The sequence below is a fragment of the Propithecus coquereli genome, unplaced genomic scaffold, assembly GCF_000956105.1.
Source record: "Propithecus coquereli isolate 6110/MARCELLA unplaced genomic scaffold, Pcoq_1.0 Scaffold35, whole genome shotgun sequence".
In the NCBI taxonomy this organism is placed as follows: Eukaryota; Metazoa; Chordata; class Mammalia; order Primates; family Indriidae; genus Propithecus; species Propithecus coquereli.
Genome location: NW_012149174.1, coordinates 9,664,831 through 9,678,303, shown reverse-complemented (window position 1 = coordinate 9,678,303; position 13,473 = coordinate 9,664,831). Strand labels below are relative to the sequence as shown.

The window sequence follows — 13,473 nt, the reverse complement described above, 5'->3', positions numbered from 1 at the left end:
CAATTCTTCATGAATGGGAATCTGCTGAGCCTCAATATATGTATCTTTACATGTCTACAGTAGTGTATGTGCCTATATGATTTTCATAAATTTATTCTTTCATACCATTCACATACTTCTGTCTTATTACACAAGATTATAAACTTTCAGATGCAAAATACAGTTTTAGTTTCTTGCAATTTCTCACGGTCAAATGTATGTGACTGACACGATCTTTTTAGTGAAAAAACACAGGCAAATTAGGCTGTGTGATTCTTGTTTAGTACTAAGTTAGAAATGGCATTTTCTCAGACTAATGAAATGTGTCTGCTTATTTTTCACTGCCATCTACTGGTGCCTTATGTATCTGATTAAAAACCTTCAGGGAAGCCTATCAGAGGAACTTTTATAGAGAAAAAAAGAAATGACATCATAAAAATTCTTTGAGAACGTTCCTTTCAAAGGAGTAGGTGCTACTTTGATAGGCAGAGCCACCTTGAGCATTGTAAGGACTATAAATTAAATTTATGGATTATCAGCTATAATTTTTAAGGCATAAAATGAAATTACAATTCCTAATTGGCAATTCTTATCACAGATGAACTCTGACAAATTAATTTTAAACAAATTCAATATAATACTTCTAGTTAATTGTTAATTAAAATATGCATTGTGCATCTATGGGTCAAACAATGTGAAAGGTTCTGCCAACACTGCAGGGAATGAGATAGACATGGCTGTTATCCTCAGAGAGGGTGACTAAATATGGATGAGGTGGAGATTTTTTATTTAGTTTTAAGTTTTTTACAAAACACATCAACAAAACGAATTGTAAAATTAATGTAGCAAAATAGGTTTTTCTTTTGGCATTTTGAATTTAAGTTAATATAAACTAAATTCCTAAGTCTTAATATGATGATTTGGATTTAGATTATAGGCCTTTCCATGTATCATGTTATTGAGTCTTGACCTCTTTGGTGACTATCTGAGAGAATGAATTGCTAAGATAGATTTTATATATATGTATAATATATATAATATATAATCACAATATAGTTGACCTTTAATAGTCTGTTTTTGAATACTAAAACATGATAATTGCTGTTCCAAGTTTTAAAAAATATAAACACACATACCACATTTATAAAAATTTTTTTCACTATGGTAACAAAATAGAAAGTAAAAAGAATTTAAAAAACAAGAAAGCTGCGTTAAAGACTAGTAAGGATAAATCTAAATTTTCTCAAAAATGGAGTAAAACTGGCAAAGACTTTATCTTAGCTTTATAATTTTCATAATTCAAGAAAGGAAAGATGTTTTTGTAAATTAACGATTTTTCCTAAATACACTGAAGCCAATAAATTGTTTTGTTACTCTCAATAGGCAGTGGCTCCATATATATATTTATTTTTTGCCTCAGTGCTATGTGTGTTTTACGTGATGACCTGAAACTGATACTTCAGTGCATAGGTGGGGCTCTTTGCTGGTTAACTGGCTTCAGAACTGTGTTAGTTGGTGTTTTACCATTTGGTAATATAGTCAGTAAGAATTTGAGGTTTCTAAGTTTCTGAACTCATAGTTTGTAAAAGCCAACACCTATTCATTCTTTTTAAGATATTTTACTGCCTCAAATAAAATGTTTGAAATATTAGTTTAATGAAGAGTTCTCTATTAGTGGTTAATTGATATAGACCAATTCTTAATAGAGGTTAATAGACCTTTTTGAGGATGATTACCAACGTTCAGGATTGCAGGCTACTAAGTAATGCACTCAAGTAACTAGTTAATGCAATCAAGTGTTTGATATATAGCATTTCTGGATTCAATACACATGTGGGCCAGTTTGGCATCAGACTTTGGCTATAATTCTGGCTAGTTACCATTCAAAAAATATATCCAGTTATTCATAAAGGGACTGGGTGACCATACAAGAATCTAAGTGCACAGCCAGTGTTAAAAAGTGACTCAAGTCCGTGAATCACTAACATTTTTATGTATGATCAATAACATGTTTATATTCAGCTTGGTGGTTGGCCTAAGTTTGATTACTCTTATTGAAAATTTATTCACTAGAATTTGGGTGTATTTAAATTTTCAGATTATGTGTAAAGTAGAGTATTAGAAAGGTTATTTAATCTTTAGAGTCAATTTTATCCTGTAGGTGTCATTATAGAAAACCTAAAATGTATTTTGTTAATTTAATCTTTGTGTTATTTATCAATCATAATGGAATGAATGTGCCTAATATAAGACATTTATCTGGTTTTGTTGGCAGATTTAAGAACTAAGACTAAATATTCAACAAAAATTGTTAAAATAATTTAATGCTATCCCTTTATTAGAAATTTTATTAAACATCTTTGTAAATGTGTCCCATAGGAAATGATGTAGTATTTTTTTAACTATTACTTTCAAGAAAATTCCCACTTTGAGCACCGTCAGAAAATAACAAATCTAAAGAAAACTGAGGATATAAAGTTATTACACAACCATTTTACTTTATTCATTTGAGACAGGATATTGCTCTGTCACCTGGGCTAGAGTGCAGTGGCACAAGCACACCTCACTGCTACCTTGAATTCCTGGGCTCCAGGGATCCTGTTTTCTCAGTCTCGTAGCTAGGACCACAGGTGTGTACCACCATGCCTGGCTAACTTTTTAAAATTTTTTGTAGAGATGGAGTCTTGCCACATTGCCCAGGCTGGTCTCAAACTCCTGGGCTCAAGTGATCCTCCTGCCTTGGCCTCCCAAAGTGCTGGGATTACAGGTATGAGCCACTGAGCCCAGTTTTCATTTTGTTTTTCCTTTATCTTAATCATATACTTTTAAATAATAAATGTATGAAAGACCTAAATAAAATTTGAGAAAGTAGACTAGGCAAGCATCATTAATGCCCAAAACACAAACTCTACATATAGTCTCACATGGCCATATACTTTAAATGGACCTGATTTTCAAGGCTCGCTGCCAGATAAAATGCACTGTGGTCTGCTAAAATTGGTACCATATTACTACACAAGGTCAGCTGCACACAAAAATAGTGTCGCTGAGAGAAATGGTCCATTATACCTGGTACTTATTACAGGTGCTCTACTCAATGTAGCCACTGAAACCTAAATCTCCCAGCTGTTTTTGAAAGACCTAGTGACACTGATATGACTGTAGAAGAGAGCCTCCTCATGTGATGTCACTTTCTGATGTTACTTAATATGATTCCCAGGGGGCCCTGGCTGAAGAACTGATTCCACAGTCACATAACTTAGGCCAAGTTACAGGACACACAGGATTTACCATTTTATTTGGTGCCTAAAATGTTTAACTAGTAAGTGTAGGAAACATAGGTAGTAATGTAAGTACCCATAAACTTATTTACGAGCTCAGTGACAGAACGGTGAATTACACTTGGGAGATGGGGTTCATGTCTTAGATTCCTTTTTTACACTCCTTATTGTCCACTGCAATGGTATGCACATAACTGGTACATTAATTTAGTAAATATTTACCAAGTAAGACTTCTTTAGACATTCCATTTTAGAATTCTTGTAGATGAAACAAGCCAATTTTGAAGAATTTCTAGGCTTTAAAAATTTAATAAATGAAAGTCTCTTGCCATTATTGATCATAATTCAAAAGCTGATGTTAAATTGAAGTTAGAAATGATAACTGTTTATATGTGCCCAAATGTATAAAGCAGAATCCAAGATAGAATTAAGAGTATATAATAGAGAAAAAGATGGGAGAGAATATGAACAGGGTTAGAGTTGAAAATTAACAGTCTATTTTTTATATAAATTATGTATAGTATTATAAAATAATAAACACTTATGAGGCAATACTGGGGAGCAGGGTAAAGTGACATTAAAAAAAAAAAAAAAACACTCTTCCAAACACAATAAAGTATAATTCTAATAGGTTTTTGGAAAAATTGAAAGTTTTTTTATTCATTGACCTCTTTCGATGAATTGAGATTTTTACCCATTCCACACACTGTATTATAACTAAACGACTACATGTTAATCACAATTTTGTTAAAATGCAAGAAAAAAATTTTGTGATTGAGTCTAAACTCAGAATCTAAGAGATCTCAATCCCAGATTTATATACTTGATTTTCTTATAAAAATAACCTCAGTTATTATGCCAATATTTATCCGAAAAAGCCCTCTGACAGTAAACTAATAACTGGCATAACCACAGTGTCATTATGCGTTACGGTGAAACAAACATGTAAAATTTTCCTATTTGAATGAATAGACTGGATAGGACTGAAAAACCAGAACTATATTAAAAAAAAAAAAACTGTAAATATTAGAAATATACCTCAGAAATCAAGTATCAGTGGGAAAATTTTTACAAAAGCAATTTCAGAAAATATATGAACACATAAATCTTTAAAATATAGAATTCTAAATACTTGATATATTTGGGATACTCTACAATGTTTAATTAGTATAAATTTTTCTCAGGTTTTTCTGGATGATATAGCTATCTATAGAATTTGTGCACTTATTCTTGCAAAAAAAAGTCTCAGTTGTGAAAAACTAAAACATTTCTTCAACCTTTAAAAAGGAAAGAAAAAAATGAAGAATCTCTTCACTAAAATATAGCACTGTAACAGGGTATTTTTATTTGCTCACCTCTTGTTTTGAAAATGCAATGTATGGTCAGAGACAGAATTTTTAGGAGAACAGGTAACTGAAAACCAAGTTACCTCTTTTCAGGCCAGCCACAAAACTTTAAGTGAAAAGTGCACTTTATATATCTTTGACATTTATGTAGATAAAAGCAGAGCAGGCTCATGTTAGAGCCAGCCACCCAAAACATCACTTCTAGGGGTCCACAGTCTACAGCCCAGTGGCTTATTTTTGTATGACCCTGAGTTAAGAAGGGTTGTTTTTAAAAAAACAAAAACAAAAAACAAAGAATAATGTGTGACAAAGAACCATATATGTTCTTCAAAGCCAAAAATATTTATGATCTGGCCCTTTACAGAAGTTTGCAGACCCTTTGTGCCATTCTGGCAGTACAATTAATTACGAGTCCAAGATAATGTTCATTTATTCCCACCATGAATGTAGTAATATTCTAAAAAGGTATCTTCTGATGTCATTTGTCAGGATTTCTTTTTAAGTTTTTCTTCATCTTCAACATCATCAAAGTTCATCCTATAATGATAATGTAAAGGTCATCAAAAGAGAAAGGAAATATGAGTTTGTACTGTTAAAAATAAGGTAAAATAAAATATAAACTTACCAATACTTTACTTTTTCAACAATACTCAGTATTCTTATTTAATGGATCACTACATGAAATATAGCTTACCTAACTATAACAGTGGAAAAGAAAAGAATACTTCCTAGTTCTTATCTGTCCACAGCAGATAGTACTAACTAGAGGTTTGGGTTTTTTTTGGCATGGCCAATCCTTATAGGCAATTAACTATAGCTTTATATACTTTAAAAGTCATATTTGATGTGCTCTTTAGCTTAATGTCAGTGTTTATTTCAAATATTTAAGATTGTTGAGAACTAATATAGCAAACATGTTTGTTCAGTGAAACTAAAAAAATACAGATTCATAACTATCTCTTTCCTTATTTTTTAGATTTGTATAAAATAGTCTCAAAGCAGGTGGTAAGGTAAGGCTTCCTCTGCTGGGGCATGCAGTTCTGAACGGCACTATAGCAGCACCTGTATTCTAATATGGTGCTATAAAAAAGCCTGCTCCAGAGGCTGAACTGTTCTTTTGTCCCTCTTTCACCTTACTGGGAAAGAATCCAAGCCACCTCATACGTGATTGTATTAAATTCCATATGGAAAGCACTCCAACAGCCATGGACTCTTTGGTCTGCCTTTAGGTATGCCCTAGAATAACAATGATTTAAAAAAGAAAAAAAGCTATCTTCTGAAGAATAATAGGAAAGAGACTGTATTGCTGCTTAACAGATTAAAAATCCAAAGAGGGGTCCCAAAATGAATATGGGACCCCAAAATCAATACATCCTGACTATACCAAGAACAAAAGAAAATTTGCTATCCAAAATGTGTTATGAGGCTCCAGTTTATTTAATTCCTAACAATTCAATAATTTTACATTTGAGCAGAATTTATGGCACTAGTCACTACTTTTTTAACAACTTCGCTGAGATATATTTCACATACCATAAAATTCCTACATTTAAGAGTCCAGTAGCTTTTAGTACATTAAGAGTTGTGCAACTATCATTACAACATACTTGTAAAACATTTTCCACACCTACAAAAGGAACTCCTATTACCTTTAGCAGTCACCCATATTTCTGCTCTTTTCCACACCAGCCAACCACTAATCTATCTTCTGTCTCTATGGATTAGTCTATCCTAATTTCACATAAATAGACTCACATAATATTTGGCCTTTTGTGACTGGCTTTATTCACTAACCATATCTGTTCAAGGGTCACCATGTTTCAGCATGCATCAGTTCAGGGACATTTAGGTTTCCATTTTTTTTGCTGTTATGAAGGATATTACTACGAACATTAGTATATAATTTTTGTATGGACTATAGTCACTATTTTTTAAGTGGTTTTATTGTCCAAATTTCTAAGCATTTCAGTGTCTACAGGCTACATTTTGATAGTCGTATTTCCCAAAGTAGAAATTTTTAACTATCTTACTATTTTTCGAAGCTACATTTTTACCTATTGATACATGTAGAGTAAGAATAAATTCTGATAACTTCTTCCAAAGTCAGCTCTAGGCTTAGCCCTTACCTTATTTCTCTTTTCCTGATTTTGGAGAATTTCCAATTTTTCATATATTAAGGCAGAAATTGCTTTTGCATCTCTGGCATTTATTTGCTCTTCCCCAAACTTTCTCTAAAGTTAAAAACACTCTTGTTATTAATCAAAACATGACATTTCCATCTAAGAAATTTGATTAAATATGCTTTAAAGTTCTTTTGTTCTGGAAATTTAAGTTTCTTCAAAGAAATAATGTTACAAAAGCACAGTTAGACCATAATGCACCTAAAATAAATACTAGTGCTATGGGAATGTAAAACAATTCCTTGGTAAAAATACATTGCTGACTCCATAAGTTTCATACTAAATTATACAAGAAAAGATGTTCCTAGAGGACTGTAATCATTCTACTCTAATATAATCAATAACACTGACAAACCCTGACCAACAACAATAATGGAGAGCAATGTGTATCTCCTAGTTTTCATCTGCCCATGGCAGGAAGCTGGCTAAAAGCAGAGGAAGGAGCAGGTCAATATATCCAAGCCTACTTATTTTGGATCTGTACCTCCTGTTTTCTTAATCCTGGTGTGAACCCCAACCCACATAGTATATGGTAGAATTTTGCTTTTTTGTGTGACTGCCCACCTGGTTTGTATTTCTGTCTACTCCCATCATTATTCTGCTTTGGCCTTCCTGTCTGGCCTGGATTTCTCTCTCTCTGGACAGGTACATCTGGTCCCTAACTCTGTCCTCTGGACACATGGCAACATCTTTCCAAACAGCTCTGTCTATGCTCTGGTTAATTCTGTGACTGCTCATCACATTGATACTCCTCCAATACCATTTTACCTGAATAAGACCCCTATTTATGTCACTAATTTCTCAGCTGTTCTGAAAACTGGGAAAAATAGAGCTGTTGATGCCAAAGGAATGAAGACCTAGGCTCTGGTATAACTGCCTTACCTCCAGTGAGTTCTGCTTGCACCAGGCTGTTCTTAAGACAGAGACAGCTTCTTGACAAATTAAGAACCCTCACTGAAAAATCTAGATGTGTGACAATTCTAGATTTCTGAAATTCATCACCTAATTTCTTTAGTTAGCTCTATTTCAAAATATATTTACCAATAAATATCAGATCTTAACCTGATATTCTCCCTCACAAAGTATAAAAATATTTGAGATTATTTATTTTGAATGTTTTATCAGAAAACATGAGTTTGCGACAAATACTTATTTAGTTGATAATAGTTTTTTTCCCCCAAAGTAAGCTCATTACTTTGAAACTTACTCAGTAGTATAAAGAATTTTGAGTAGAAATACAGGAAGTAAACATTATTCCAGGCAGCAGTGTGTATTACAGGGTATTCTTAGTAACCTTAATAGTCACTATAACCTTTTGAAACAATATTGCTTTTACTATTTTTGGTTTTTTTTGTTCAGCTGGTGACATCATCATTAAGACTAAATCGATAATTGTGTCATCAGCTGCATTCTGGGCAGAGTACCATCCATTTACTTAAGACCCTTCAAGTCTGCTTTCATCGTTTTAGGTTTTATTGGTCATTTATTATCATTTGTTTAGCTCTTCCATTCATGGTACTTTTTCAGCTTTTACCTATTATAGTTAGGATTATCTTTTCAAGTCTACTTTTAGATAGAAAATGACTACATTTTTTTGTTTGCTCTCTGACACTGAAAGGTCACTCACTCTTTCTAGGATCCTTACCAAACTGCACAATCTCCTCAGTCCCCCTTCATTTGCTGGTTTTTTCTTTTAATTAAAATTAAAAAAAAAAATCATGCCTGAATGTTTTTTGCTTATTCATCATTCTCTTCTCATTCACTTTCTTACAAACCAATCAAGCATAAGAAAGTGAGTGTTCAATTCTGTCAGCAAAAATACCAGTTTTTGAAATCTCTTCTTTCTCATTCTTTAAAATGATACCACAGTTATACTGTCAAAAAAGTCTTACTCTCTTACTTGGGAAGACACCAAAGGTCACGAGTAACTATACTGGCTGAACAACATAGCTTTTGTATCAATGATCATAAATAGAGGTTATCATCTCAATTTTGTTAAAACCCATTAGTAGATCTCTCTATTTTTTTTTTTTTTTTTTTGAGACAGAGTCTCACTGTTTTTGTCCGGGCTAGAGTGAGTGCCATGGCGTCATTCTAGCTCACAGCAACCTCAAACTCCTGGGCTCAAGCAATCCTTCTGCCTCAGCCTCCTGAGTAGCTGGGACTACAGGCACGCACCACCATGCCTGGCTAATTTTTTTCTATATATTTTTGGTTGTCCGATTAATTTCTTTCTATTTTTAGTAGAGACGGAGTCTCGCTCTTGCTCAGGCTGGTTTCGAACTCCTGAGCTCAAACAATCCGCCTGCCTCGGCCTCCCAGAGAGCTAGGATTATAGGCGTGAGCCACCACGCCTGGCTAGATTTTTTAATTAAAAAAAAATGCCCCCCAAAAGTAATTATGACTGAACCAAGGTACTTATTTTTTATTTTGTTATCTAAACCCACTACTAAATATTCTTCAAGATAAATGCTCAAGTACTAGGGCTATGTCAAAGGCAAATTAATTTCAAAAGTACAGGCTGAGTATCCCTAATCCAAAAATCTGAAATTCTCCAAAATCTGTAATTTTTGAGCACCAAATATGATGTTCACTAGAGCATTTTGGATTTTCAAATTAGGGATGCTGATCAGGTAAGTATAATGGAAATGTTCCAAAATCTGAAAAAATCCAAAACAATGCTGGTCACAAACATTTTGGATAAGAGATACTCAACCTGTGATGTGTACTCATTCTATAAAAAGTAGTAAATACAAAACTTCACAGAAAGTAAATAATTACCTTGAATTCCACTACTCAGAGATAACCACTAATATTTTGTTATGCTTCTTTCTAGTAGTTTTCATTAGTATAAAAATTTTAAGGCAACCGAGAGCATATCAACTATGAGACAAAAAAGCCTTTTAAGATCACTTGATATATATGTAAGTAAAAAGAAGCTTGTATCAGTAATATGCAATAATATAGAAGGAGAAACAGAAGAAAGCATTACTCAGACTGAAATCTCCTTTTGAGCTTGGGCAGCTAAAGGAAGGAAGATAGAGGAAAACCTGTACATACCTTTGTTCTTTCATAGAAATAAAATTTAACAGTTGGATAGGCTCTGATACCAGCTTTCTGGCATGTCTGAGAGTAAGCCTGACAGTCTACTTTTCCAGCTTTCACTTTTCCTTTAATCATCTGAAAAAAGAAAAATATGGTTTGTCATTTTTCTCTTTGGCATAAACTATTTTGGTAATCACAAAGCAATACGATATAAAACATTTCAAATCTTATATATTAGGGATTTGTTAATTGAAAAACTTTGTTTTAATCCTTCCTATTCGACCAAGATTGCTTCCAAATTCTTCCTGGCCCTTTAAGCTCCTATTTACCCAGCACCACCTCTCCAATAGCAAATAAACTCCCCTTCGCCTTATCAAGAAAACTGAGAAGCTTTACCCTGAAATACCTCAACTTCTTCCTGCTACCCACACCTTGCCCATCATATCATAAATATCTGTTTCTGTTTTTATCCTTTTTCCTTTCTCTGGTCTCACGTGCTGTGGTAACATTCTTCGTCTTGTGATGGCTGACTGTTATCCACCTCTGTTCCCCAGTCCCTCCCTGTCAGATCTCATACTCTTTTTCCAGTCAATATACATATGATCACAGAAGGATTTGTTCCTGGATTGCAATGGTTCCTCTAGCCACCAACCTGCTTCTCCCTCTTTTTTTCCCTGAGCAGCAGTCTACTCTTTCTTCACTTCCTCATCACCTACTTATTTGGCAACACATTTCAGTCTGGCTTTTGTTCTTACTCCTCCCTCCACTCAAGGTGCTCTAAATCCAAGTGACCTCCATATGAACAAACTGAATGGGCACCTGATGTTGCTGACCACTCCTTTCTCTTTTCTTTGTTGGCATTTTTCACTATTCTCTCTTGGCTTTCCTACCCCTCTGGCATTTCCTTTTTCCAGCTGAGGACTTCTTCCCTTGTACTTAGCTGCCCCTCAAGTTATAACGTCCAGTCCGAGTTTCTCCTTTGATGAACAATCTTTTCACTGTGAATACTCTCCTAGGGAAATTTTATATATCTATATGCTAATGTACCCCAATCTCCTTTTGATTTCATAGTCTTGGCTTGCTTTGGGTGATTATGTCTCATAAGTACCTCAAACACAGCATGTTTAAAATTAATCCTTTCTCCTTCACTTACTCTTCCTCCTGTCCTATTCATTCAGTTCAAGCCAGAAACTAGGCTTATCCCAGACTCTTCTCTTTTCCTCATCTATCACAACCAAATAGTAAATCCTGTTTGTTCTTATCTCTCTTTTGTATCTATCCCCTTCTTTCTGTTACTACTGTCCTAATCCTGGTTCAAGTTATCATCTCTCACCTCAAGACAATTAAAATATCTTTGCTGTCTCTAATCTGGTCCAGAAGGCAGGGGTTCACCAATAGGCAGACTGTTAGGGCACCAACAAAGCTGCGTCCATAAATGTGTATGCAGACGGACACACTTATAATGAAGGTTAAGAGAAATGTAGAGATATTATTTTAGTAAGTTTTTATGTAATTTATATAATGTTTATGTATTTGCTTGCTTGTATTTTCATTACTCATGAGGGGATACCATATTGTTTGTGGTGCTCAAACATCTTTCTCTGGCATGACTCTGACATTCTTTCACCCATGTTCCAGTTTCATTCTAATTTTACTATAACAATTATCCTGTGTTATATATATTTATTTGCATTTTATCTTTCTACTAGATTAAAATCTCCTTAAAGACATGGAATGTCTGTCATTTCATCTTTGTAGCCCTAGTACCTAGCATAATGCTTTTCACTTGTTGCTTAGGATTTGTTGAATGAATGATCTTTTTCATGTTTAAAAATTTCTACTAGCTATAAGACATAGTTGTATTATAAAGTTTATAACTAAGTTTTCAGTACATGAAGAATAGGGAATAAAATATTTTTTAAGAATTATTACAGAAAAAGCATAAGAAAAGATGAGAATAAGTTAGAAAGAACCTCTTATCTGAAGGACCAGTCAATAACTAAAATGATCTAAAACTAAAATATAGCATAGAGAAACTTTGAAGTCCCTCTGCTAAAAAATTTCCATGGCTTGGGATGGTAAACCTTTATTTTGGACTGGTGCTGACTTTCTCATGCTAGTGAGTGTTTTATACTGCCAATGGCAAGACTTCCTTGATTATGTAGGCAAGGAAGCTATTAATCTGCATTAGATCATTAATAGGACTGTTATGAGAGAAAGAAACACCAAAACTGGATTATACTGTGGGTATGTAATCAGTTTAATTTTATATAAGTATTTACTAAGTTAGGCACTGGGGATATAAAGATAAATAGGACATAGACCTTGCCCTCAAGAAGCTCATAGTCTTATGGAAGAGACAGCTATGTACAGAAATAATTAATATGCATTTTATCAGTACACTGATGGAGTATAAGTTACCACAGTGACACTGGTTAACTGAGAAAGGTAGAGAATACAGAAGTGCCTCAGAGCTGAGTTTTGTAGGAAGAAAAAACGATACAGATGACCAAGGTAAGGATAGGGCATTTTAGAGAGAAGGGAACAGCATGTAAATAAGGATACACGTCTAGAGAACCTGGAGGACTTCATTGTGTCTGGACTGTAAGGTGTAAGGTGGGTGACAGAGACAAAGCTTATGTCAAAGACCTGAAGTCAAGGGATGCTTATCAAGAAATTTGGTTAGTAAGCCAGAGAAGGCAATATTTTAGAGCACCAGACCAGTACTGAAAAATGTAGACTGGCAGGATAAGACTACAGTTGACCCTTGAACAACATGAGCTCGACTTACGAAGGTCCACTTATATGCAGAGCTTTTTCTACCAACCGAGAATGAAAAATACAGTATTCATGATATGTGAAACCTGCACATAAGGAGGGCCAAGTTTTTGTATTCACAGGTTCCACAGGGCCAACTGAGGGACTTATGTATACTGGATTTTGGTACATGTAGGGTGGTCCTGGGACCAATCCTGTGCATATACTGAGGGACGTCTGTAGTTAAAAGGTAAATATAAGTCTAGATAAGGTTTGACCAAAGAGGCTAGCAGTAGAGATGGATAGGAGATGACCAATTTAAAAGACATTTAGGACTGGGCAGTGGTCACTGCGCAGATCGGATTCTTCTTGCTCTTGCGCCTTGCTCCGCTTCTCTGCAACCATGTCTGACAAGCCCGATGTGGCTGAGATCGAGAAATTCGGTAAGTCAAAATTGAAGAAGACAGAAACGCAAGAGAAAAATCCACTGCCTTCCAAAGAAACGATTGAACAGGAGAAGCAAGCAGGCGAGTTGTAATGAGGTGAGCGCTGCCAATATGTACTGTACATTCCACAAGCATTGCCTTCTTATTTTACTTCTTTTAGCTGTTTAACTTTGTAAGATGCAAAGAGGTTGGATCAAGTTTAAATGACTGTGCTGCCCCTTTCTCATCAAAGAATCGAGAACTACTGACAACGAAAGCCACGCCTGCCTCTCCCATCTGTCTGTCTGGTAGGGAAGGAAAAGAACTTGCATGTTGGTGAAAGAAGCAGCGGGGTGGGACGACAGTGAAATCTAGAGTAAAACCAAGCTGACCCAAGGTTTCCTGCAGGCTGTAAAATGCAGTTTAATCAGAGTGCCATTTTTTTTTTTGTTCAAATGAT

At 34.6% G+C, this 13,473-nt stretch overlaps 1 protein-coding gene and 1 pseudogene across 2 annotated transcripts in view; one reads left to right on the top strand and one right to left on the bottom strand.

Annotated features, from left to right (window-relative positions):
• DNAJC10 (DnaJ (Hsp40) homolog, subfamily C, member 10) overlaps nt 1-13,473 on the bottom strand; it is a 61,195-nt gene that overhangs the window by 4,646 nt on the left and 43,076 nt on the right. Inside the window, exons 19-21 of the mRNA XM_012651141.1 lie at nt 11,966-12,035; nt 9,847-9,966; nt 6,733-6,837 (exon numbers count right to left, since the gene is read on the bottom strand). Of these exons, the coding sequence (XP_012506595.1) occupies nt 6,733-6,837; nt 9,847-9,966; nt 11,966-12,035 (295 nt within the window). The remainder of the gene's footprint in view (nt 1-6,732; nt 6,838-9,846; nt 9,967-11,965; nt 12,036-13,473) is intronic.
• Nucleotides 12,931-13,467, top strand: LOC105815935 (annotated as a pseudogene). The gene has a single exon (XR_001137770.1). The product of XR_001137770.1 is annotated as a thymosin beta-4 pseudogene (transcript).